We start from the raw sequence: 27,707 nt of genomic DNA on the forward strand, positions 1-27,707 counted from the left end.
GAGTGAGCGGAAAGGCAAGAGATTGATAAAGGTATCGGTGTGGAATCATTGATGCGAACACTGTGACGGTCCATCGTGGTAAAGGGAGAGTTGAGCACAAAAAGCGAAGCAGTCGGTTTACACCCTCACGATGGTCAGGAGCTGTGGGTCAAGAACAAGGTTGTGGACGCAGCAGAAGTGAGCAATAGTGGCTGGCCTCTCCTTTATTGGAGCGGAGCTCAGTGGAGAGCCTCTGTGTCAGATACAGCCAGTCGAGGTGCTTCGGCATCTGTTTAAGATGCTGGAGAGATTATATTTCTCAGCAGACCTGGGAATGCCTCAGTGTTCCCCCAGAGAAGCTGGAGGAGGTGGCTATGAAGAGGGTGGTGCTTGGGCTGCTCCCACAACCCTGGATAAGTGGAAGAAGATGGATGGATGGAGTCCACAGCCTTCAGTGAAGTTCACCATCAAGCAGAGAGAGGACACAGAGACGGCTAGCAGGAACACCCAGCACATCTGCTGTTGGACGTCTGTTAAAAACCAGATTGATGTCACTGTGCATGCTAGTGAAGCTTTTTGTCTGTGCAGCCTCCACTGCGTGGCATCAGCATGAGGCCAGGCAGGTGGCATCATCAGTGGACGCTGCTGTGGGCACACGGTCCGCTGTTATCAACAGCATCCACCCTAACCCCAGCTCAGGGCGTAGAGTGCCGACACGCTTCAGTGGCTGAGCGGAGGAGGATGTGCTTCAAATGAAAACGCAGAATTTGGCAGTGAATAAAAATAAAAGTGGAGAAAGATGATCCCTGCAGAGTCACTGTTCATGTGGTTCATTCAGCGTCTGTAAGCTGCAAACATTTACACGCTCGTGGCTCCGCCTCTTTATGTGAGGGAGGTGCTGTAAACAGGAAGAGGACAGACCCAGCTGTTAGAGAGGGGGGCTGCACCGACCAGCTGGGTTTCACTGCTGCCCCCCACCCCCTCCCCCCCGGGGCAGCGAACTACACAGAGCTGCTCTTTTTATTTATTTCACTATTTTTAGCCCACGCGGTTCAGTAGGTTTATGTGTTTAAAACATGACGGAGTTTAGATTCTAGCAAAGTGTTTGTCTCCATCCTCAGCTACCCACAGCACTCAAGCTGGGTTTCATGCTTCCACAGCCGTGTCAGTGCGTCCTCTTTGCTCATGTTTACTTGCATTTACTGTTGTTGGTGTTCAAACATGGGACAGAAGGCTAACCACATCTACACGCGACCACGGTTCCACACTTTGCAGCAGGACTGCAGGAGGGTCGCTTTGAGGCCAGTGACCGGCCCGTGACCTCCCGGTAACCTCTGGTTGCTAGGCAAATATGTGTATCCCCGAATGATTGGTCGGCAGTTGTGGCAGGATGCCAATAAGATAAGATAAGCTTTATTGTGACATTAGGCACAAAGAAGTTGCTCTAAAACTCTGTCAGTGTGTGTTCTTCCCTGTAATAGATGCATGGCCCTGCAGCCTCCTGCACCCCTGACTGCCTCTAACCTCAGTGGGCTGATTGAAACCAGGTGTCACTGTTTCAGCAGCTTTTACCTCACATCCTCAGTCCTCTCTGTACCCACGGTTCGAGCCTTACACAGACAGGGTGAGGAGTACACTCTCTGAACGGTGCATCTCAAAATTGACTCCCGGCAACATTTAGCAGGACACCCATTGGACCGTTGGGGTCTTTATGTAACCAGCAACACTTCAGTTGTTGTTAGCAGCATACGGATGATTGTAGCCACATACTTTCATTCAACTACAGGTGGATGCAGAGCCTATGTTCAAAGTCAGTGAACAGTTTACCCATCAGTTCTCTGCAGCTTCACAGAGTTGCTTTGTTGTTGACATCAGCTGTGACTTGTTGTTTACTTTGTTTTTTCTAACATAAGTTTAAAGTGCTTTGCAGCACCAGGCTCCCCGTCTGTCATTGGGACAAAGAATAGTATCCGGTCTATGCAGCCGTCTCCTCAGTGAGTGAGGAACTGCGTTCTTTGGTTGAATGATCAGAATAAGTCTGCGTTTCGTCTGCGTCACACAGCTACCACCAGGTGAGAGGAGTCGATGTGTAGCTGAGCTTTGATAGAGCTTGTTAGCCCCACACTCAGCTGCGACTCTGGAAAGACTCTGAGTGAGCTGAAGGTTCAACTCCAGCGTGTCTCTGTGAGGAGCTGCATGTCACCGTGAGCAGCACCGATGCAGCCATCACTCACAGGAACAGCAACGTTTCCACTCAGAGGGCCTCAATCAGCTGCACCAGGGCAGCGGTGTGATTGAAATTCACCCCACGAGGCCCAGGCTGCATCACTTAATGACATCGATTTTCTGGACAATATACAAACGTGAGAGGATTGGAGGCTTAAGAGGTCCTTTATTTATCTAACTAAATGCTGTTTCTATTATTTTATTGATGCCATTTTAAGTGTGATCCAACTGATTTAGCCTCCATCCACCATAAATGCTTATCCAGCTTGGGTTGATCCGCAGATTACCACAACACGCTTTGAAGCACTGACAGATAACCATTTGTCCACTACTCTGGATGACTGTGGGACATGAATTGGTAATCAGCCTAGCAGGCGTGTCCTTGGGTCAAAGAAACCCACAGAGACACAGGAGGACATAGAAGCTCCTCACAGCGAGAAGCTGCAGTTTCCAAACCAAACAGCCTCCTGAGATGTTGCTTCCTCTGTTCAGAGGCTGCAGTTCTTCCACTACAAGCTTGTACTTGTGACAGTCATTCAGCTCGTCCACACTCATTACTTTCACTTTGTGTGGAAAAAGGTGAGCAGGCTGAAAGCTGCAGGGCAAGTTGAGCTGGATGCTGCCTGGCAGCTAAACGTAACAACAGTCGACTGCATGAAAGGAAAGACGACATTTTCAGCACTTGATTTCATTCAGACCGTCCTCTGGCTGCATGCCAACCTTTTAAAGTTGCATTTTCACTGAGCACGTGGCAGCAGACTACGAAGGTCCGCTCAGCAGTGCAATCCAGCAGCCTTTGAACCTCCTGAACACAAGCAGGAGGAAAGTGCTCGTCTCCTCCTGCACAAATGCAGTTTCCCTCAGTAGTAGATGATCAAAGATGTGAGAGGGCAGCAGAAAAGATTTAGATTTGTATTTCAGAGGGAGCTGGTGGATAGATCAAGCTGAGAGCAAGCAAAGCAATGCAGCACTTTTTCTTTTTTTCCCCTTGTTGCAATTAGGGCTGCCACGATTAGTCGACTAGTCACGATTACGTCGACTATCAAAACCGTCGACGACTGATTTAATAGTCGACGCGTCGTTTGAAGCTTTGTAAGATCCCAAAAGACGCAGGAATAAGTAGCAGGATTTAAGAGTGTAATAACGGACTGAAACAGAAGATGGCAGCACTGCATGTACAAGGATGCCAGCTGCCGTTAAACCCCGAAGAAGAAGAAGCTGTGTCCCAGAATTCATAGCGCGGCCCAGCTCAGTTTCCAACAATGGCGGCAGCTAGTTAGTTTTAATGTTACTCTTATTATTCTTTCTGGGTCACAAAATAAACGTTTAACATATTTTCAGGTAAGAATGTAGCTGTGTAAACCTCAAATATCTGCTCAGTTTATCAGGACACCACATATTTTCAAAAGCGCTCCGACGTTTTCGGAGACGTTTGTTACCCACTAGCTCGATAGCTAGCCGGGGGCTAGGCTAACTAGCGCCGTGAGAACACCGGACTCCCGGCAGATCGTTTTCAAACCCACCGCCGTCTTTCATTACTCAGGTAAACATGATATATGAGTCACTTAGATAACTTAAAATGTTATTGTTTGGCTTTTTGTAGTATTTTATTTGTTCCTGAGTAAATCGGTTTGGCTGAGATTAAAGTTTTTACACAGCTGAATAAACTCAAGCAGACAGCTGATTATCAGAAGTGTGAGATGCTGGAGAATCTACTCCGGTGTCCTGTTATAGTTTAGATAGAAGGAGTTTATTAAACTTCACCGAAACAATCTGCAAATTTCATTAAAATTTAATAAACTATCATCTTGTCTTTATTGTTAGTTAGCACCTTAAACACTTAAAGCTGTAAGCTAATGATAGTTATATAAGAGCAGATGCTGCTGGTGCAATAAGCTGTACGTCTAATGGATCTGATTAGTCGACTAATCGCAGAAATAATCGGTGACTAGTCGACTATCAGAATAATCATTTGTGGCAGCCCTTGTTGCAATGAAGAGAACATCTATATGTGCAAGTCTACCCACTGCAGCCACGTCTGATTGGTTGTCCAGCGTGTCTCAGTGTAGAGTCTGCAAAGGACCCTGGCTCTTACTAGGGCTGGGAGATATATCGAGTTTTTTAAAAATATCGAGATATTTTCATATGAGATATAAGATGTGACCATATCCTTTATATCGATAAAGTCTATGTTACGTTATAATTATAGTTGTGGAGCCACAGGTTTGCCTCTCTTTCGTCCACTTTTGTCTCTACGCAACGTTACTCCGCCTCTCCTTCACTGAACACAACTCCCCCTCCTCCCCCATCGCTTCACCTGCAGGCAGCGACCAGATGGACACGGCAAATCTCCGTTAGCGAGTTGTGGGGCTTGACGGCATCAACGCGCTAACGAGCTAACCACGCTAACGCCATGCAGCCCACAGGGGCTGCACAGCCCAAAATCCTTTCATTCTCTCAAACGTTGACAGCGCGCCTTATGTATGTTCTGGTTGTGCTTGATGGCCGCGAACCGATCTTAGGTGGAACACGGCGCTCAGCAATCTGTCAAAAAATGTTTTACAACTTTGGTAAGCTACGGAGCTGCACCGCTTGATGGGTTGTCGGAGCATTACGGCTGAGCCTCGCGGAGTGATACGTACTGTGCTTCGACGTAATATTACCGTACTGTGTATAAGGACCATAAATGGCAGCTGTTCAGAGACGTGGTTATGAAGCGGGAACAGAGCAGCTGTGAAATCTTTGTTATTGTGCTCAGCGTCTGTTAGTTTACATTCTGACTGCACAGTTGTGAGCTCTTTGTTATGCACAAAAACAACATTGTTTTCTTTTATTTATGGAGCATTATTTTTAATAAATGCTGATAATTTATTTTTGAGTAATTTCTTCATGTAACTCTATGCTGTATGTTAATAAAAGTGCCCGTGTGACATCTGGGACACAGTGTGACTAGAACTCTCTTTTTGTTCTTAACTTATGGCTTTAAAAAAATATCGAGATATGAATCTTGGGTCATATCGCCGAGTCCTGGCTCTTACTAGTGAAATGTTTCTGCCGCTAAATTGTTCCTGCTGAGATTCAAACTTTTTCCTGAACCGTACGATGTATTTTCATGTATTTTCATTCTTTCCATTGGTATCCATGGTGTCATCATTATTATTAGAGATGATAGTGATGTGAAAAATACATGCGAGTCATTAAACCATCATGTCCAACCAGCCTGTGAAGTCACAACAACAAACCTGACCTGCTTCAGTTGGATCGCTCCAACATAGTTATTCACACGACAAAGAGCCTCGGTTCAAATATGGAGGAGATGCAAATCCGTGGGTTGCATCACGACGGGCATCCAAATCTAATACGTGGGATTTGATTTTATAGACTTTGTGTGAAGGTAACCAAACTATTAATGTCGTTAATGGTTGTTGTAGCCAACCGATGACAGGAAGAGAGGATGTCGGGCATTTTTTAAACGTATCGTATAAATAAAGAGATAACTGCAGGATTAGCTCAGAGCTGACTGGCGCCTGGTAAAAGTCTAAATGCACTTTGAGACTTAACATGAATGGCTTCAGCAGAAAGATATTAGTCTCTAAATGTAGAGCTCAACAGAGAAACCAGAGTAATAACAGCTGCTCGTTTAGGTCAAAATGTCCAACCCAGTTATGCCTGTAGCCATGGAAACATCGTGGTACCGTAACAGAGGACTGGACGAGCTACATGTTTACATGTACACAGTCTACACGGTTACATTTGGCCTCATGTGATTGTCACAGCTCATCAAAGGCACAAATGCACAGCTAGTCTTCATTATACATCAAACTTTATTTGCAGCAGTTCATTCTGGGCACACAAAGTTAAACAGCTTGTTTTTCCTGTACTGGCTTTTAAACAACTCGTGTAACGAACGTGTGAAAGAATACAGAGCTTTGCTTTATAGTAGCATCTATTTTTAGCCGTCTCCTCCTCTGCTGCTCATGCAAATGTGTCCAGATTATGCCCGGCTCATTCAAATAGGAGCCTGTCTATTGCAGCAGCAGCAGCATTAGGTGGTGGTCAGGGAGACGCGTACTTCTGTTCCACTGCAGAAATAAATGTTTGTATTAATCAAAACATGTTTTTAAAAGATGAATGAGATTTCAAAGGAGGGATGTGGACGTGTCAGAGACATGTTTGTGTGGTTGGATCCCAATATCACAGTCACATGCAGGACTGTGGCAGCAGCATATTACTGGACACAGTTTCAGATGAATTGAAGGCAAACGTGTGAACTGAGCACAGAAAGATGGAAAAAATGAAATTGAACGGGAACATTCGACTTTAAAAATGACCATCAAGTGTATTTAGTGTGCTTCTGGCCTCCTGTCACATAATGCTTGAGCAGTGACAGACTTCAGTAGTTTTCACTGCACGACTCACAGGTTTGATGCATAAGAAATCAACGTGGACACATCCTCTACTGTCTGCTCCCAGCCTCTAACAGCAGCTGTACCAGTAGTGCGGTTGTTGCATTATTGCTGTGTTTTCGTAGAAACGCTTTCATTGATTCTCAAAAACTCAAACACAACATTTCTTCTCAGTGTCCTGTTGCTTGGAAAGAAGAGAAGTTATTGAACGGTGACTAAGTACCATGTTGTAAGGTACTGGTTGGCCACAAGCCACCATCAGACTCTGCGTTCAGCTCAGAGCAATCAGCTGTCAGTGTGTTCGTGTTAGCACCACCAGGACTCGCCATGGCAACAGGCAGATAAGTGCAGGGCCTCCTTTTTAATGTTAAAGTTTTAATTCAGTCTGGAGGAATATCTGCGTCTGTCACTGCTGACTGTGATACTGAAAGAAGCGTCGTTTTTTAGCATGAGATCTCTGATGCTCGGCAGTGTAAGCGTTTCTCCTGGGATCTGACATCGGTCTTCACTGATTGGGTGGTTGCTCTTTCACTCAGTTACTGTTAACAGGAAGACTGGCCAATAAAAAACGTCACCTTCAAAGTCTGTGATGAAGATAAGGTTTGTATCAGGCAAACGTGCTATGAGAGATTGCAGAGATGTTGAACATTTTGGTGTCACTTTGGGAGGATGAGCGTGTTTAAAAGTAACTCTGATCAAGTCGGGACAAAGCAAACCCCTATAAATGGATCTGAAACAGACCGAACTGGACCGTGACTGGAGCGCAGCTAGATCCAGTCTGAATCCGTGACCCTTATCTGGCGTGGTGGTTTGTCCTGCTTGCCTCCGTAGCCTGGTTACGCTGTGTTTTTGGCCCAAGTGCTGAAACGTTTTCTTGCATTTTGTGCGTAGCAGTGTGTGTATAGCATGTGTTAGAAAAGCTCAGTTTTTGTGACTAAGTTGTCGTTTGACACGGACAGACTGCATTTGCTCTCTGCTTGTGCAGTAGACATGGTGCACAGACTTGCTGTCGTTGTACACAACAGGTCGTGACAGGAACGTTTGTAATGTGACAGCAACCTCCACGAAAAGCTGGGTGGAACAGCTGCCAGCCAGTCGCTGAGCAGCACATTCCTGCAGTCTCTGGGAGCCGTGCAAGCCCGTACCTGCTTGGGCACATGTGCAGTAGCTCTAATTGCTCCAGAAAATGCAAACAACTGGGTGTGATGCCAAACCCTTAGAAACTCTTGCAAAACAGAAGGAAAGAAAAGCTGTATGCACACCACACTGTCTCTGCAAATATGAACCTGCAGAGAGATGAAAGCTTGTCACCCTGCGATGAGTGCTTACATCAGCCAGGGTAGAAGACCAGCAGAAGGCTCGAACTAACCGAACCCTGGCCTTTGAAGGTTCGACCCATCATTTTCACGTCTGCATGTGTAACATTGTAAATGCACACGATTCTATTTCGTACTTAATCCTAGTGTAGACAAAAACAAATCAACGCTCCAAGGAATCTCCTGCCTTCTCTGCTGTACGCCGGTCTCTGCAGCCATCCAACACATGCATAACTCGGCACACAGCGTAATGTCAGGCAAGCTGGAACAGATCTGTCAAAACGACAAAGTGTATACCAGCGGGGGCATTGAGGGTGGCCGCAGAGCCGTCGCGGGGGGGCCAGCAAAGGAAGTGTGGGAACCACTGCTGTACACCAACATGAGCACACACTTCACTACTGTACTTGAAGCCTTCATGGCAGTAAGCAGGGCAGCATTCCCCAGAGGGGGACGATCCAAACCCTCAGTATGTGACCCTGCGGCCAGAGTACCTTTGATAAGCAGGAGCCTGAAACAGAAGGATTCCTGCCGAGCGTCAAACCTGCGCTGGATCCTCAGCTGTAATTATGCAACAGAGCTGCTTTGTGACCTCCGCAGTGAGAAGCCCCTGAATGGTGTCTAAAGACATATTACCTGCATCATCTGCTGGCTTTGAGAGCAATTGTGCAGCTGCTGTGATGAAGCAGCCAAACTGCTGAATAACAAGACTAACAGGCCTCAGGACTGCAGTGGAAGCGGCACCAGGTGGGACTTTAGAGCTTTTGTCGACTGTAGTTTAGGACTGAAGGTAATTTGGGACCTTGTGACAATTATCTCTTCACTTTTACAGACACAAGTGCTGCTTTCTCTGCTGGGGACGTGTTAGCTGTGGAAACAGGTTTGAAATATCCATACAGAGCATTTAGTTCGTCCTTGCCCAGCCTGTACAGCACACTGAAGGCTGTCTATCAGTCCTGCATCGAGTCAGCGGATCTAAGGCAGACTCTATTATTACTGTCAGTTTATCCTCTTTTCATTGTTTTGGTGTGGCGTCACACACAGGATCAGTTTCCCTGGATAGATCTGTTAGTTGGTAGACCATGCTCAGGCACACTTCCCTCTGTCCTGGCCTTTGCTGCTGTAGCTCCCCGACAGGTGGAAAATGTAAAAATATCATTTTTATTGAAAGGTGATTGGAAAGAAATTGAATTCTCAGCTGAAACTGTGTCGAAGCTTCTGACTCTTCCCCCTCGTTAGTGAGACTGAACAGTCACTGTGAATGGCCGAGTGCAGACGAGTGCATTCTGCTGATGGAAACTGACCCTGGATCAGAACAGTGATGTGGGGTGTATATTGTGTTGGATGTTTCTGTCGTACTTGAAACTCTGAGCCTTTGGTCGCACGGTTCTTATTCGTCTCTGATTCCTGACTGATGTTGTTTATCAGTCATTCATGGTCACATGGTCAGAGCTGACTGATGACCAGGTTCACCTGTTTGCAGTCAGACAGACGCAGTGATTGTTCATTCTTCTTCTGTGGTGGATGACCAGCAGCAGTGATGTTTCATCAGAAGATGGGGTCACCGTTATCCGTCCCACGCGTTGTCTGAGGCCTCTGGTGGTGGTTTCCTCTTCTCTTCCCTGAGGCCGAGCTTCCTTTGACCCTCTGGCAGCACTCACCACCTGCTTTGGGCTTTTTGTTGTTGCTGTGCGACCGTAGACAGGATGCTGTTCGTAGTCTACATTTTTTAAAGAAAATGAGACTCGCAGGACGACGCGTAAATGTTTACCTCAGAAATATGTGCTCTCCAGTGGACCTGCGACCTTCTTCCACCCTCTCACACTCACCCGACAGTGACTCACTCAAATGTGCGTCACTGTTGGCACAGTAAACAGTTTTTATGAGTCAGCGTGGCGGCTCGTAGAAAGCTGCACAGCGACTCTGTTACAAGCTTCCATTAAGTTAACACGCCCGAGGTGTCCGAGGCTCAGTTGTTCCTGAAAACAGACGCCAGCGCTTTCCTTACCTGGTGCCAGGGGCGCTTCTAGGATCAGAGCTTTGGGGTGCCGAGCACCCAGAGAGCTGCCCAGCCAGGCAAGGTAACCTTTACTCGTCACGATGAGACGTCTTCCCCGTCTCTGTCAGTCCCTGCACCCCTACATGTGTGTCCCGAGTTCCCTCTGACTGTGTCCTCGGTGCATTTAAACCTGTTCCTCTCTGTCCTCGTCGTCTGCTGTCCTCGTCTCCGCTATCAGGCATCATTATTTTACCATCTCTGTGCAAGTCTGCAAATTTCTTTATTAAATCATGAGATTCCTAAATTCATCAAGTCTCTCTGTGCCTGGGTCACAGAACATGACATCACTGTTTTCTACATTTGAACAATTTAATCCCACATGTGTGAAAGAAAAACACTTTTTTAAAGTCTGTAACAAAACCATCAAATCTGATCAAGGTTATTTAAACGCTGCTAAAGAAGAATGGACTGGAATAAAAATGCATATCCTGACCTTCATTACTGGTTTATTAATAATGAATGATGCTCACAGTGAGGAAGGAGTAAACTGAGTGCAGTTTATGGACAGATTCACTTTTAATGTGTGTGTTTAATATAATACAGACACATAAAAATGATCCTGATGGCTGCAAATCAAAGGTCCCCCTGATTTAAGTGTAGATGTGTGGAGTTCACAGCAGCACGTGTGGGGTGATACTGACACACTGGGGACAGACTGCAGCTGTGGTTGGATGGAAACCTGCAGGTCAGAGGTCACTGTACATGGTCTCGGATTACCTTTCTAAGAACTACAGCTGATTACATCAACTAGCAAAAATCTGCTTTTCCTCAAAATATTTTCACAATAAAAGAAAACAGTAAAGTTTCCCTGAAGTGCTGTAAGTTACAGGATCTCCTGTCAGATAACTGGAGAAGCCCTCTGTGCCAGGAGGGGCTGGATGGCCTCGACCCTCCATGCAGTAATGTGCTGGGTCACTGGGGACCAGTATGGTGACCGGTACTGGCAATGCTGTGTTAGGAACGTCTGAAAGGTTGCATTGTACGTTGAGAAAAGTCATTTTTGCAACCCATAAATATACATATAAGACTTCTAAGAGCTGACTGTGGGAAGCATCAGCCTAAATCTGGCTCTTTAAGGGAAATCCAAACGCTTCATCCCCTCAGCTCGAGCAGGCTCTGTGCAGCACACGGTCTCACTTAGCTAGCTGCATTGTGACAGGTCATGTATTAAACTGCTTCCAATCACACCTGCACACGAGAGCCTGGCAGCGTCTGCAGCTCCACCACGACATGAAGCCACGGTCATCATGAGCGCTGCTAAAGGATCTGCCACTGGAGCAGACTGAGACAGCCGCACGATCGGCTCACTGACGGCGACTGTTTGTATCGCTCACGTTCTCATGGCGAGCCTGTGCGGGCTCCTCGCCGTGCACGCAGGAAATGTGCTGGAAATGCTTTGTGAAGAATGCTTTCCTTAGAGGAAGCCTTGTCTTTGTCCCCAAGCCTTCTTTCATTTGCAGCTCCCTCCCCCAGGCTGCTGGGCTCCTCGGGGGTTACTCTCTGTGATACCAGCATGGGGCCTGTTGCTGTTTTGTTCTTTGCTAAATGCATGGGGCAAAGATAAATAATCACGTCTTTTGACGAGATTTAATGAACCACAGGTGTTTCTCTGTGGAGGAAAGGTCAGAGGTCATGGACTGCAACCCGTTCTCTCACTGCAGCGATGCTGCTGTGGCCGGATCGTCTGTTTGGGGACCAGATGTGCTTCACAGAGCTGTGGAGGCGGCTCCTTCCATCCAGTGGACACGTTGAAAATAGCTGTCGGCCTCATTCTGGCGCCTGATGACGCTGTTCAGAGGCTCATCGGGGGTTTGTAAATGGGCCAGTGTCACAGCGCGGCCTCACAACTTTGTTCGTTTCATGAAAAGTGTCACTGTTACAGGACTCCAGGGCTTTATTCTTACAGCTCGTGTGGTCTCTTATAACACAGGTACAGAGACAGACAGAGCTGAGGACTGACGTACAGGACGTCCATCTTCATGCTTTGTCACATGTGATTTTGAATGGATGAGTTTGTCTTTGATGGTGGAAGCAGCCGGCAGCTCTTAGAGGAAGCGTGCACCGATGAGGCTTTGGGGTCGGCGTTGCCTCCATGAGCAGCTCCAGCATATCGCTGAGGTTGATGGTGCAACCAGGAGAAAAATGTAAACATGAAGACGCACAAACCTGTTTGTGTCGCCGTGTTTGATTACAGACCCGCAAATACAACTGTTATTTACTCAACACGCGGTGCACTGTTAGCACTGGACATGCCAAGGCATCCTTTTACACTCGTGTGTGTTACGGAGCTGAACTGAGCAGAGTCAGTCTGCTCGTCCAAGCAAACGTGGACGGTGGATGAGGACAAGACAACAACCGTCCCTGTTCTGAGTTTGTTGCTGCTGAGGCTGCTGTGACATCAGTGTCTGCTTCACACTGTGCGTTGTGTTTGTGTGTTTTTAGCTTCACATTTCTTACACGTGGTTCAGCTCGTCGTCACATTTTGATCTCAGACGAACCTGATTGGATCCAAAATGTTCAAATGCTGATTTCATGTATCCAGAGGAGGAGCTGTCCAACCCTGTGTCAACAACATCCTCGCCCCTAAACTGACACCCGGCTGGAGACGGTCACGTCTTAATTCAGTCAGTGTTTCTGAGGATGATGGGCACAAGTCTGATATCTCTGTGATTTTACAGGAAACCTGTCAAATCTCTAAAACCCTGAGAAATGAGGAAGCTGAAGATGCTGTCACAGCACCGTAAGACCTCACATTGTGCTAAATTAATGTTGAACCATTGCACGTTAAACACTTTCAGTCGACTTGGATGTTTTTCTTACTCCAACCTCTCCACGTTGGCTTTGGCGTGACTCAGTGAGGTTGTCCGTCTCTTGGCCATGTGACGGCCTGACCACGGCCGTGTGGCAGCTGGACTCGGTGGCATTGATGGATCGGTGCTAATATTAAAGAGCTGTTTCATATTGGTCCACATAAAAAGAACAGGACTGAGCCTCCAGTGTTCGGAGGTGCTGATGCTCAGCGCAGCACTCATGCTGCTAATCCTGTTACGTCACAGATTAGCGGTGTGCAGCCACACGGAGAGAGTGGGTGATGTCGGGACAAGAACATCCCCCAGTGAGCACCGGTCCCTGCAAAAGCACAGCCCATTGGTCCGATTAGGAGCTGAGGAGACGAGGTGTGATTGGAACATACAGCAGCTGCTACACAACATCTGCACTAGTCTGTGGTCTCTCTAGATTAGGATCAGTGTGGAGTATAGACGACAGCATGTGGTTGCATGTGCAGTTTGCTGCTGGGATGTAGCAGTTACCTCCTCCAGCTGCTCTTTCTTCATTTTTCCATCACAAATACAGCACGATGTGTGTGCAGTGTTTACTCACAGTGACCTCCAAAGGTCACAGTGAGAGACTAAACATGCTGTATGCGAGTCAAAGCTTATGGCCTAATGGGGCCTTTCCACAGTTTACTGGTTTCATCAGAGTAACAATGGCTCATCAGCACAAAGTAAAGATGGTGTCAGACCTGCCAGCGCCCTGCAGACATGTTGCAGCTGAGCCTGATTCCCACTGCCAGTCCAACTTCTTTTTCCATATTTGCACGTGAGGATGATGAGAAGCAAACCAGGTGAGGAGCAGAGAAGGAGATGCATATTCAACAGGATGTGTCATGTCACATGGTTTCATGCTGAGTACAGAGTTTAATCTCAATCAGAATACTTTATTAATCCCAAAGGAAATTACAGCAGGCAGCACGCTGATGCTGCATGTGCACTTACAAAGGAAGCCTCTGACCAACTTTACACAAACATCGACCTGCCTTCTGCATGGAGGGCGTTGGCTGATGATGGCGCTTTGCTCAGGCCTTCATCACACTTAGGACTTAAACTGCTACTGTACCAACTAGGGCTGGGCCATATTATACCGTTCACAGTAATACCGGTACAATGTTAGGCAACGATAGGAAAATGAAATATCGCGATAGAATATGAGTAAAACGCGCATGCGCAGTGCCTTTGTTTTCATACGCACATGGCCGATTGTTGAGTGAAACAGATGAACCAGAATTGGTTTGTACAAATGGTGCAACTTCAGTGATGTGGAACTGGTTTGGTGTTTGTCCGTCAGATACACGACAAAGCACATTTTTTTGCAGAACATGCAAGCGGTCGTCGTTATTGTCGGACTAAGATGCTCTTAAATCTGGGAGTAATCTGGGTCCTAAACTCCGTATGCTTCAGGTCAAACAACACTGCAGCATCACTGAGAGTTAAAAACTGTCTAAATTCTTTCATCTTTAATAAAACGAACAGCATTGCTGCTTTACCAGGTGTAACTATAAAGTTTAACTTCCAGGCATCCATGAAAACAAAAGTTATTACATTTAACGGAGTTAGAAGTTAGCAGGAAGCTAGCGGAAGTTAGCTCGCTAGTTTCCTAAGCATGATATAGCATGTTCTGACTGAGAGATTTCTGAAAACATTCAAACGTACAGCTCTGCTATCACTTCCAACATAAATGAAGACAGGAAACTAAACAGCAGTGACGTTTGTAGGGTTACTGAAGTTGGGCTAGCTGGTATATAATGATGTGCTACGTGATCGCTAGCGACACAGCTATGTTAGCATAACATAAACAGTGAAGCTGGAGGACGAACACTAACACTTTTCCACTTATAAAAGTTAACGTGAAGGTTCCTGATGGTTAGAGACAAATGCAATCGCATGGCAGGATGCTGTAAACGGACCAAACTTCAGTCAGGAGAACAACTGAGATAATCCATCCACAATACCAGGTTAGTCATTAATATACTGCAACAACATGGGAATAGAGCAGCTGCAGAGAATTCAACATTAATGAAACAATGGTACAGAAGTGGAGGAAGCAAGAAGAATGAGTTGAATAAAGTTTGATTTATCTGACTGCTTTGTTTCGCTTAATGTGCCTTATAATCCCGTGCACCTTATGGTCCTAAAAATACGTACTGCACACTGCAGTTTAATGTTGCAAAGCACCTCTTTTTAACTTCAGTGGATATTATACATGGTTATGCTCAGGATATGTCAGCCCATTTCTACTGGAAATGCCTTTTGGTTAAACTTTCAGCAAGGAATTTGCATTTGCACTGTTACATTTTTATAAAGCTTTAATGTACATAAAAACCAGCTTCTTGTTTAAGTAAAAATAAATGGAAGGTTGTCTTTTTGCGCTAGTAATGTTGTGGAGTTGTATTTTGTCTCGCATCAATTATATCGTCAGTTATATCGTTATCGCAAATTTTCAAATATATATCGTGATAAATATTTTTGGCCATATCGCCCTGCTCTAGTACCAACAACATCTGGACCATTAGAAATGCAATAGGGATGCGTAACATCCTGCATGTGGTGCATGTTTCTGTGTGTTATCACACTGATCAGCCTGTGAACCATAAGTGCTTCTAAATTATGACCCGAACTCTAAAACTGCACGTTCTTACAGAAAGCACGGACACGTTAATGTTTCTTTCTGGATTTTCTGCCACAGTCAGAACTGTTGTCTGAAGGTAAGACACGAATGCAATCAGGTAACGTGCTTATACGAAGCTTGTCTTATACAAAAGGCTTCTGGTGTCTAACAGGAAGCAGCTTTGTTGATGCTCCTTCCTGTTGCGCTGTCAGACTGACCCAGTGAAAACATTGAGTCGTGTGGCAGCCTGTGACAGGCTGGTGATCTTTGGGGATGGACCACGGCAACGAGAAGCTTCTGTGCCTAATATTATGGCTGTGATTGACAGCCTTCAAGAAGACGACTGGAATGAAGAACAGGGTAAAAGTGTGAGCGTGGTGGTTAGTTGTCTGGTCCTGAGAACATCTGTAATAACCTTCTTTTCCAGCTGTTTCTGTCAGATGATGCACGTCCGCCTCGTTTAGCGCTGTGAAAAGCGAAGAATAGACTCGCCGCACACGCTCTGCACCAACGGCTGCGTCACGCTTGTGTTTGACGTGCCAGAGCTCACATTTCCTCGTTTCCCAGGAGGGAGGTGCTGTTTGTGTAAACGCCGGTCTGAAAAAGGCTCACACAAATATGGTCTCTCTTTGTTTTTCAGATCACCAGAAGTTGGAGCGCGAGGCCAGGATCTGCCGCCTGCTGAAGCACTCCAACATCGGTAACTAGAGCTCCTGCTTCACTGAGGACATTACAGTTTTATTTATTTCTGTCGACAGTGAACATGAAAGGTCAGCCTTTAAAGGCTGCCCGTGACGTCACATAGCGGCTCTGCCAGGATATTCGCCCGTGCAGCAGCTCTCCTCAATAACTTCATTACTTCAGTCAAATCAGAAGAGCTGAGTCTTAATCTTAGGGTTAGGGCTGCCACAGCTCTCCTGGCTTCTTTGCTCTGTTGAGTCCTCAGAACGAGTGCAAGAGCACACCCCCACTGCCTCATTCCCCAAACTACCCACTGCAGACTCACCCGTCCCTTATTGCAGCACAAGCACAAGGATACTTTCCCTCTGAGCCACAAAGACCTGCAATTATCACCTCAGCAATGACTTTGTGGAAACTGTCATTTGTTTTTCAGTCCTTCTAGTGAAAAAAGAAAGGGACGGGGGAAGTGACAAATGAGGGGATGATGGGGGTTATTTGGTTTGCTGGTCTATTGTGAGCTTGTCTGAATCGGACTAAGCAACACGTGAAATTGGAGGGTTTAGTGTGAAAGTGATGGGGTTTGTGTCCCTGCTCACAGCACGAAACCAAGGCTGACTTCATTCTGCTTTAACGTGGTTTAGTGTCGCACAGACGTGCTGGCTGAACTTACAGGTTACAGAAGAATGCTGCTGTATCTATGTAATGTGCTCTGTTGTGTCAATAACATGAGCTCAGCTCTTAGTCATTTATACGATGTCTAAATCGTGTCTGGACACTAAATATATGTAAACACAGATGAACGGGAATAAAAAGACTAATTTATCTATGAGCAGTTATTTTAGAGATCGTGCTGTTAGATTTACAATGTGTCCATATTTGTTTGATCTTTAGCAAACAAAAGGCAGCTGATTAAGATCAAGTTTGAACAGGTAACCGTACACTTGGCACGCCTCTTACCAGTATCGTCCCAGCAGCATCCAGCTCCACTGCAAGCTCATTGCAGTGACGGGTCTCTGATGTCGGCCATGAGAGGAGCTGATGGAAATGCCAAAGATCCCCACAGCGAGAGCGTTCCCTTTGGTCTCTTCATCCACTCGTATGTTGGACTGTCTGAGCTTTCGTGAGCGCTGCTGTTAGAGGAGTCTTTGATAAAGTCCATTATTGGTCACAGCAAACGTGTCTTACATGTGGAGCATGAAACCAGCATGTGACCTGTTGTTTGCCGAGTTCAAGCCCAACATCAATCATTAGACGTGAAGAGTTCTCGATGTGTTTTCAGAGTAATGAATAAATCGTCTGCAGTTACTTGTAAAGTCTGTTTCCACAGGTCCACAGGTAAAATGAACTGTGTTTAAATTGCTGCTGCAGATCTCTGCACACGTGCAGATCTGAAGTAGAAAAACGCCGTCCTCATCAGCTGCTGGTCACGTGGTGCCGGGGCAACAATGAAAACGTAATTTTCCCCTCCTTCTCCCACAGTGCGGCTGCACGACAGCATATCAGAGGAAGGATTCCACTATCTGGTCTTTGACTTGTAAGTGCTGCCTTTGATTGTTACATGTTCCACTAATGCACCACGAAACACGTGTGACTGCGCAGACCACACCCACATCTCACACAAGACGGGTAACCTCGCCGCTGTCCCATGCACCGCCGCCGAGGCATCTGGGGAGCATAAATGCAGCGTGTTGCTTTACTCTAGGGCTGGGCGATATGACCCACAATTCATATCTCGATATCTTTTAGCTGGATGGCGATATACGATATATATCTCGATATTTTTTAAAGCCATAAAGTAAGAACGAACAGAGAGTTCTAGTCACACTGTGTCCCAGATGTCACACGGGCACTTTTATTAACATACAGCACAGATGTACATGAAGAAATTACTCAAAAATAAATTATCAGCATTTATTAAATAATAATGCTCCATAAATAAAAGAAAACAATGTTGTTTTTGTGCATAACAAAGAGCTCACAACTGTGCAGTCAAAATGTAAACTAACAGACGCTGAGCACAATAACAAAGATTTCACAGCTGCTCTGTTCCCAACTTGTACTGCGTGACTGAGCCTGGAGTTTGAAATCCTCTTCAGGTGCCATTTATGGTCCTTATACACAGTACGGTAATATTACGTCGAAGCACAGTACGTATCACTCTGCGAGGCTCAGCCGTAATGCTCCGACAACCCATCAAGCGGTGCAGCTCCGTAGCTTACCAAAGTCGTAAAACATTTTTTGACAGATTGCTGAGCGCCGTGTTCCACCTAAGATCGGTTCGCGGCCATCAAGCACAACCAGAACATACATAAGGCGCGCTGTCAACGTTTGAGAAAATGAAAGGATTTTAGGCCGTGCACCACCTCTGGGCTGCATGGCGTTAGCGTGGTTAGCTCGTTAGCGTGGTTAGCTCGTTAGCGTGGTTAGCTCGTTAACACGTTGACGCCGTCCAGCCCCACGCACGGGGCGATCCACACAGTAACTCGTTAACGGAGATTTGCCGTGTCCATCTGGTCGCTGCCTGCAGGTGAAGCGATGGGGGAGGAGGGGGAGTTGTGTTCAGTGAAGGAGAGGCGGAGTAACGTTGCGTAGAGACAAAAGTGGACGAAAGAGAGGCAAACCTGTGGCTCCACAACTATAATTATAACGTAACATAGACTTTATCGATATAAAGGATATGGTCACATCTTATATCTCGTATGAAAATATATCGATATTTTTAAAAAACTCGATATATCGCCCAGCCCTACTTTACTCCATCTGCTCAGGCACATCCTATACTCCTGCATCCATATAAACATATAAACACGCTGAGATTACTGCTGGCTCACACAGATGGCAGGTATCTGTTCCAGAGTGTTAGGGAAAATATTCTAAAACACTTCTTCAGTAAAGACTCAGAGAAGAGAAACACACAGAGTTCTTGCTAGCAAGGGCAGCTCCCTACTGAGAGACTCCGGTGAGGAACTGCCCTGGTCTTTATTTATACTCCATTGAACGTGTGTGTGTGTGTGTGTGTGTGTGTGCGTGTGTGTGTGTGCGCGTGTGCGTGTGTGTGTGTGTGCGTGTGTGTGTGTGATCAAAGGTGCAGAAAGTCCGTTTTAATTCTGCAACAATCTTGAATTCTCCCAACCAATCACAGCAGATGGCCCCGCCCCTCCCTGAGGTCTCTTCCTGTTAGAAGGGAGTTTCTCCTTCCCACTGTCGCCAAAGTTGTGCGTCCACATTGAAACGGCCGTAAACGCTGACGGCCTGCCTCATTTCTGTCTGCTGCTTGTTTACTCTCCGGCTCTTTGAAGCGTGGCGGCAGAATGACGAGGAAAAGCAGCGAGTTTTTCAAATGGACTCACAATGAGGAGGAGTTGCTGCTGCGAGTAACACAAAAGTACAAAAGCGAGTGAGAGTTAAAGATGTGAAGCACAGCTCTCTGCAGCTTTAACAGAACAATGCTGTGTAACGCCCTCTGCTATCTTTGGTTAATTGGTCACATGACTGCACCACATGACTGACGTGCGTCATCTTTTTCGAAAAGGCTCCGGGTTCGATGTCCACGCTGTGACGCAAAGATGACGTTTTCTAATGTTTCCGCTTTGGAGAAAACGCTGAGTTTTCCTTGACCGGAAACGGCGTCTCAGTGTGGACGGACGCCAAACGGAGAGAAAAAACCTTCGTAGGAGTCAGGATCCTTCCTCCAACGCTGCTCAGTGACTGCCTCCTCCCTGCTGGGTGTCATCAGCTGTTGTTTGCAGTCATATCTGGCAGCCAGAAAGGAAATGGCTTTCTAAACTCGACGAGCAATAATAAGATCAGAGGTGTGTCTCCTTCCTGGCCACGAGCATCTCCTCTTTTCCCTTCATTGAATCATTGCCAGTATGGATGCCGGGAGACTCTCGCAGTGGGTTAAACCACAAACCCTGGATGAGAGAGGGCATGGCTGCAGCACCATCAAGTTGTTAAAGGGCATTTAGCTGATTTACTTGGCTTAACATCGTCTTTGAACATCTCCAGACTCAGCTGCAACCTGATTCAGTTGTTAGTGCCACTTGATTTGATCTGTGTTACTTGGAAAATCTATCTGACTTGAGTCATGGAAATGTTTTCAGCTGGAAGGAATTCCCCTCCAGCTGAAACGGTAATATTGTTGCCTGGCTGCATCTGCTGGGATCAGGGTTTTCCTCCTCGTGTTCCCAGCTGGGCCCAGTCCCTACAGAGGGATGGAGTTTCTGCTCTAACGTGTGAGACACATGTAGCTGTAGCCACTTTAAAGAGCTGACGTCTCTGTGACCAGCAGTAACTTCAACAAACCAGTCTGAATGGGACCAGTGCTGTACGTGTGCTGGAGCCACACATTCCCCCTGCAAATGAAGTGAAACCAGCTTGTTTCTGCTTTTTGTTTCGCTGTGTTCGTTCCCAGAGTCACTGGTGGCGAGCTGTTCGAGGACATCGTTGCCAGGGAGTACTACAGTGAAGCTGATGCCAGGTCAGTGTGAGCTCTTTCCTTTCTGCGTTACTGTAGACGTGTCATGTGACTCGCTCTCCCTCGGCAGCAAAGGCGTATTCATGCAGCCACAGTGAACTAGAGCAGACACACAATGACAGCTGATCACAGTGGATGTTTGCAAAGCTCATCATGCCTCACGTATGCATCTATGCCTTTTGTGCCCCAAACCCTCTGTACCTTTTCTCTCTGTCCCTTTATGAGGAGGCTCCTTCCTCAGCTTCTGTTCTGCTTATTAAAAATCACCCATAAAGCAAATAATGCAGAGTAGGGATGGGTATCGTTTAGGTTAGGTTAGCAGTGCTTAAACAATGGAAAAAACACAAACTTTGTCCAAAACCTCTCATGTTTAACTGTTTTTTGTAAAAAGATAACAGTGTTAGCCTTTTCTGCAGCTATGGGGCATATATGGTATCACTCTTGGCTGGAAGCAGTGCTTAAACAATGGAAAAAACACAAACTTTGTCCAAAAACCTCTCATGTTTAACTGTTTTCCACTTTTTCTTTGGTCATTTTAGCCTTTTTGGCCAGGGTGAAGGGAGTATCTGCCATCAAACAAGAAGACAGCCGCATGTAGCTATGATGATGTTTGCTAGTTCACCTTACATGCATTAATGTAATAACGTGGTTAGCCTACTCAACGTAAATTACACACAAACAAGATTAAGCTACTCACGCAGAGAAGAACGGCTGCTGCTGCATCATCATCCTCATCATTTCTGCTACACTGGCAGGGCTAGGGGCCAGGACTCTCCTCTTCGGGTTTTTGGGGGATGTTGCTAACTCTGGGTCCGACAGTATCAGCTTAAAGCACTTGTTGCAGGCTGCTGAGTTTGCATCTTTTGCCATCATGGCACCGGACACCGGCACCCATCCCTGATCCAGAGTGACTTTTGTGTAACATGTTAAAGGTTTCCATTGCAGGTTTTATTCCTTCCTGCAGGAGTTATGGACAGTTTCACCTAATTGATGCTGTTTGTGGTGGAGTTTGTGTTTTATATGAAGCAAACTTTGTATTTTCTCTTAACAACTTGAAGGAACAGTTCAGCAGTTCATACGCGTGACTTTATTGAGTGGGTGATGTATTTAGCACACAGATTGGGAGCAGAGGGAAACCCCAGAGTCAAAGAGTACAGCTGCCACCTCAGGCTGAGTGCACGATGGCTGTATGTGATTTTCAGCTTCAGCACTTGTCTGTGGAAGCTTGATGCTTTGGCAGGACTTTACGGTCTGTGCTTGATGTTCTTCAGCCGAGCTCTACGAACGCTTTGGTTAAGCCTCAAACGCTGGTGCAGGTACCTGTGCAGAAATAATTACTGAGGATGCCAAACGTGCAGCAAAAGGTGAGGAACAATGCTGCACGCAGAGAGTGTTAATCGTTTATTCTCAGCAGGCAACAAGACGCAGTGAACAAAATCACATCAGTTTGGTGGCGCCTTCGCCTTCTTCTACGTCCACTTCCACACAGTTTTTGAAGGAAGTCAGCTGGCAAACATCTGGGAGAACTACGCACAGATGTTCTGTGGATGTGGGCGTCCTCAGGTCTCTGATCGCAGACACACTCGATGATGTTGAGATCAGGGGGGCGTCACTTCAGTGCTGCTTGTTCCTCTTTACAGTAACGAGTTCCTGATGAGTTCGGCTGTGTTTGGGCTCCTTAAACAGTCATTCATATTTCTGAAAGCTCTCTTTCTTTACAGCATTTTCCTCACCTGCCTAAGATGTTTGCACAGTGCTGTCCACAGTTTGTCAGACCTGCACAAACGCAGGCTGGTTGTCTAACGGGGCCGAGATAGAGATGGCTCCATGAGCTTGGACAGCAGCAGAAACCTTCGTCAAACACTGTCCCTGGTTCCTGCACCGTAGCTGCTGACAGCTCTGAGTGGCTCTCTCACTGACTTCATACAGCTGGACGCACACGTTTGAATTTATTTAGGATTTTCTCCAATCCTCACAAAGCCAAGAGTCTACATGAAGGCTTAGTTATGTATATACGCCCACAGGAAGTGCTGCAGGAGGCTCTACAGTGACATGCTAATGTGTTGTAGTCATCATGATTGACTACAGCTGGTAGCTTGTCTTTGGATTTGTTTGACAAACTTCAGTGGAGCCTCGCCGTCACCCTCAGAGGAGAGGAAGTTAGGAAGTCCAGGATCAACCTGGGAACCATTAAGACTGTGGTGAAGCGAGTTTTCCACCACCGTGGTTGGAGAGGTTGCCGACCACACAGTGTCCGTATGGATAAATCTTCAAAATGAAGTTTGACGGTGGGACAGGACAAAGAGCTGTTTGGCCCCGATGACAAGAGGCTTATGTTGAGGAGTAAAGCTGAGGTTCCTAAACCTGAGAGCACCGTGCGGACTGTAGGAGCTGTTCTGCTGACAGCGGTGCAGGTAAGAAACACAGCTGGGTTCTCCAGCAGGACAGGACAACATGCTGCTCCGAGCTCCGCCTCCGCTTCAGGGCCCGGACCACGAGCCAACATGTTCAGATCGGTGACGGTGGTCAAATATACCGACAGAATCATCCCCGAATCCTGTTGATGGCTAAAAGCATCATTTTAAGCTGTGTGACTGTAGAGAAATGCCAAATAAATCCAAGCTCGTGCACCGTTGCTTTCAAAGTCCTGCAGGAGAAGAAAACGTGCACTCACATTAGAAATGCAAAGCCCCGTAAAGATGCCCAGGACGAGTGGATGGAAACAGCTGAGCTGTTTACCGTCACCGAGCTTGTGCAGCCATCATGTCCATACTGCAGTGTATTCATCGCTCATGGTCACCGCTGCGCCTGTGTAGTCTTTGCTCGTGTTTCTAGTCGTGTCTTTGAATGCATCCCTCGTCTCGCCGTTAAACTTCCTGTAGGTTAGTTTAGCGTCCTCGTGTCTCTCGTGCGTCTCACCTGTGTGCTTCTCCTCCTCTGTTATCTGTTCCTGTGTTTATAGTGCGGCCGTAGGATCCAGAATATTTAAAGTTTACCTTTTTAGGTCCTGACAGTGAGCAAAGTTTGTTACCAAGCAGCTGTATTCCTGACACTTTAGCTGTTTCCTGCTTCCGTCTATAGCAAAGACAGACCTGCCTCTGCAGCAGCTCGCACTGCAGAAAGTCTTCACGCCATCGAACACTGAACTGTTCCTTTTCGATGTTCACCTGTCACTGCAGTGCTGCTCCAGGTGTCTGACACTGACCCGTCCTCCCTCTCCTCTCTGCTTCTGGCCTGGTCTGCCTCCACAGTCACTGCATACAGCAGAGTGTAGAAAGTGTAAATCATTGTCACACAAATGGCTTAGTGCACAGAGACCTGAAGGTTAGTAAGGGCCAACCGTTAAGAGACTCGGCCGTGCTGCATCCACTGCCTGATCAGTGCCACGCCCCCTCCACCAGTCACCCTCGCACATCGCCACAGCGGGGCGTTGTGGGCAGGCTGGCTGGAGACGAGGCGGCGGGATGTGTCGTGCAGGCGGGGGCAGGCAGACGCCATCACAGCCTGCCTCTACTGTACGCCACCAAGTGCATGTAGCATCTTTGCTAAGTGGTGCGCTGACACAGCCGCTGTCAGGCTTCGTCAGAGAGAGGAGAAAGATGGTGTGGTTTCATTATGATCATTGTTATGATTCTAAAGGTGGAGCATCATTAGGTTCAATTCAAATTCATTCAGTGTGTTTACACATAAATACAGCAGAGAAAGTTTGAAGCAACGAATTTGCTTTTTAACACTTTTGAATCTATAAAAATGTGTTTAAGAGATGAAAGCAGGAGCAGACCTGAAGCATCCTCACAAACAGGATGTGCTGCACGAGTAACACTTTCAGCACGACACAGTCAGAATACTCTTAGTTATGCAAGCCTGCATCCAGATGTGGCACGCTTGTGTTACATTTCCACAACTGTCTGTCTCTAAGCACCTCCTAGCGTTTGCACACTCCTTCATTGTGTTGGGAGCAACTAAGGGCTGCAGTGTGTTTCTGAAGGATCGATCCACTGTGCAGGCACACACGGACCCGGGCCCTATTTCAGGAAGCCGGTTTAGAAAACTCAGTGTGAAAAACGATACTCAGGGTTGAGTAACCCCGAACTGTCCAACTCGGAATATTCGGTTTCAGAAAGGCTGATAACAATTAGTTCAGTCAACGCGGAGTTGCTTTAACCCCAAGTTAAGCACGTGGACGAGGATACAGAAAGCCCTGATTAGTGGAGCACAGATTAAGCGAGTCACCATGGAGACGGAGGGAAAGAAGGCGCGGTCAATGTATTTTACAGCGCTTGAGGCCGAAATCCTGATGGCAGCATATGCCGATAACATGCAAATTCTGCGGAAAAAAAGTAACACAGCCTCAGTTGCAAAAGAAAGAGAGCATGCATGGCAAAACATAGCCGACAGAGTCAATGCGTGAGTGTTAATTTAAACATTGATCTAGGGATTTCCACCCATTTAACACGTTATTTTATCATATGTTATTTTATTTGTTATTTTATACATTTTATGTTGTGACGTGATGTGAGCGCAGGTGCAACCCAACAGGCCCCAAACGTGCCTGGCAGCAAGTAAAAATGAAATATAAAAATATAGTCCAAACAGGTAAGGTGTAATTGTATTATGAGCCATAGTGCTTGGTCTGTTTGTAAATCAATTGCAGTTAGAGGCTACATTAACTTCCCCTCTGTAAGCACTTATTGAAATTATCTGAGCACATTACAAGTACATATTTGCTTACTCTGTATGCTCAAATGTGACCCGTTATAGCCAACAGAAAAAAAGCGGAGGCCCGAAAAACAGGTGGGGGTCCTCCACCACCACCACTCACAGAGGCTGAGCAGTTGGCTTCCACATTTGTGATAATGTTGGCAGCATCACATGTGATCTTCACAGTGCAGAGAACACAAATTAGCATCCATTACTATAATGAAATGATTTGTTAGTTTGAAATGCTACAGGGAACTATGTACCTGTACATTAATGCTGTGGAAAGACTTCCTGTTCACATAGTCTCCTTCATTTACTGAAGGAGCAATGATTGGAATGTGAGTACCATCTATACAGCCAATCACGCCTGGGAACCGTGAGAATAAATGTAAAATTTAAGTAGTAGTTCAAGTGTCACCACATCATGAATTAAGTTTTGTTCATCCTGATACCTGCAATTTTGTGGCATCCCTCTTTGATGAATCTTGTGGGTCTGTGACCGGGGAACACCACAGACGAGTACAGGAGACGTTTCAGTGCAACTGTAACATTCCTGACTGCCCGACAGACGGTAGCCTTGGAAACGTGCTCAGCGTCACCGATATTATACAGAAAGCTCCCGTTTGCAAGAAACCGAAGTGCGATACAAATAATATGCAATGAACTGAGAGGATGTCCGCGATGTGTCACATGAGCAATATTAGGCCTGAGGATGTTATTCAAATAAATTATAGATTGTGCTGAAAAACGGTAACGTTCACACAGGAAATCATCAGGAAATGATAAAATGTCCGAACGCGCTCTGATCACTCTCTCCCGGCAGAGAATTTGGGCTTCAACATCTACTGGCTCTTCAAGGAAGGGGCACGCCATGTCTGACACTTCCTACAGTCAGGTTTCTGACAAAGAGGCGGAGAAGGTCACGGTTAGTTGAAGCTAACCTGCTAGGGGGCAGGTTAGCTTCACGGAGTGTGTCGTCATAGTAACTCACTCAGAATTAATCTAAACCCGCTTTGTGAAACTGAAAAACCAGAGTTTTCGTTAACTCAGGGTATACTTACTCAGAGTTTGCACTAAACCGGCTTCCTGAAACAGGGCCCTGAGCTGGTCACCTGATGTCAAACGCACACGGGTCAACCAGCTCTTCTTCAGCGTTGGTGCGTCTGGACCGTGTAGCTTCAGCCCGAGCGTGTCATTAGACGCTACATGTCTGTAATGCTGCATCCATGTTCCATGTTTAGGAGGAACCATGTAACCTACACAAACATGTAGTGAACCTGCAGCACTATATTTGGTTTGTCAGTCACAGGTTGCTTCAAACTTTAACTGCTTCATTCACATGTTGTCTTCAGTAACGTTTGTAACATTATCCTGTAAAGGGACACACTGTGTCAGCTCCTGTAATAAACCACACTATTCTGTAGCTCCGCCTCTCTGCCCCGCCTCCAGATCTAACCTCTGCTCTGAGGCTCGGGCAGAGAGCTGTGTGTGAGGATGATGATGAAGTTCCAGGATGTGTTTTAACTGTGGCAGCACAGAAAAAGCCCCGTTGAGTGAACGGCCCGTTTTCAGCCAAATTACCTCAAGTTGCTGCTAATTTTAGCTTCTGGGCGGCGAGTTGCCACATTACTGAGCTCCGCCCACTAACACGCCAGCTCCCCGAGGCTCAAAGCAAGCTCACAGCTACAAATATGAGTGTTAGCTCGTCACTAACCCATGCCCCCTGGTGTTTGCATGCAGTCACTGCATTCAGCAGATCCTAGAGGCTGTGCTGCACTGCCACCAGATGGGTGTGGTCCACCGCGACCTCAAGGTGAGTCGATACAAACGGTCTCTCTCTGTCCTTTTGTCCTGATGCTTTCCAGTTATGCTCTTTCCTTTTCCCTGTCAGTATTCTGAAGTTCTCATCAAAACACTTGGTCTTCACCAGCAAAAGTTGGAACATTTCTCTAAAATACAAGGAACCAACAATGGCTGCGCGCCTGTTTCTTTAAAGAGCAGCGTCTGCTTAGTGTCAAAAGTGTTGTTGGGTAATGATTGTTGTGCTAAGTTCAACTGTTGAGGAAATTCAGTGTGAGGCTATAATTTGAATGGTCCTTCCAGGAACGACGCCCTCACGGAGCCATCAGCTCTGCATCTGTAACCAGGTCAAATGCTTTACGTGGAGCCGCTGAGCACATTGTGGTGTCTCATCGTGGGTAATTGCACTAATGCCTCCGCAGCAGTCTCTCTAATGCTGCTCTCCTCCTGTGGTTCGCTCCCGAAGCTCTAATTTGTCAATCAAATGAAGCGGGCGTGTCTGAGGTTTGCTTACCTGCAGCAGTAAGCTGACGTTTTGCATCTGTCGGCTGCCCTCGCCCCGCACTCTGATTGGCTGTTGCCAGGCAGCTGCCACAGTTGACTGCAGAAACACAAAGAAA

The 27,707-nt window shown here is 46.6% G+C and overlaps 1 protein-coding gene across 17 annotated transcripts in view; it reads left to right on the forward strand.

The window, feature by feature from the left end:
• The window catches only part of LOC147300638 (calcium/calmodulin-dependent protein kinase type II delta 1 chain), a 75,609-nt gene that overhangs the window by 19,217 nt on the left and 28,685 nt on the right, over positions 1-27,707 (forward strand). For all 17 annotated transcript variants that reach the window (XM_086284959.1, XM_086284958.1, XM_086284960.1 and 14 more), the window contains exons 3-6: positions 16,069-16,128; positions 17,589-17,643; positions 20,524-20,589; positions 27,028-27,100. In XM_086284959.1, coding sequence (XP_086141085.1) covers positions 16,069-16,128; positions 17,589-17,643; positions 20,524-20,589; positions 27,028-27,100 — 254 coding nt within the window. The remainder of the gene's footprint in view (positions 1-16,068; positions 16,129-17,588; positions 17,644-20,523; positions 20,590-27,027; positions 27,101-27,707) is intronic.

Source organism: Aulonocara sp. 'chitande type north' Nkhata Bay, unplaced genomic scaffold (genome assembly GCF_057382095.1).
Source record: "Aulonocara sp. 'chitande type north' Nkhata Bay isolate Kocher_YH1m ecotype deep benthic unplaced genomic scaffold, A_spYH_male_GT1.1 unmapped_scaffold_20, whole genome shotgun sequence".
Classification (NCBI taxonomy): Eukaryota; Metazoa; Chordata; class Actinopteri; order Cichliformes; family Cichlidae; genus Aulonocara; species Aulonocara sp. 'chitande type north' Nkhata Bay.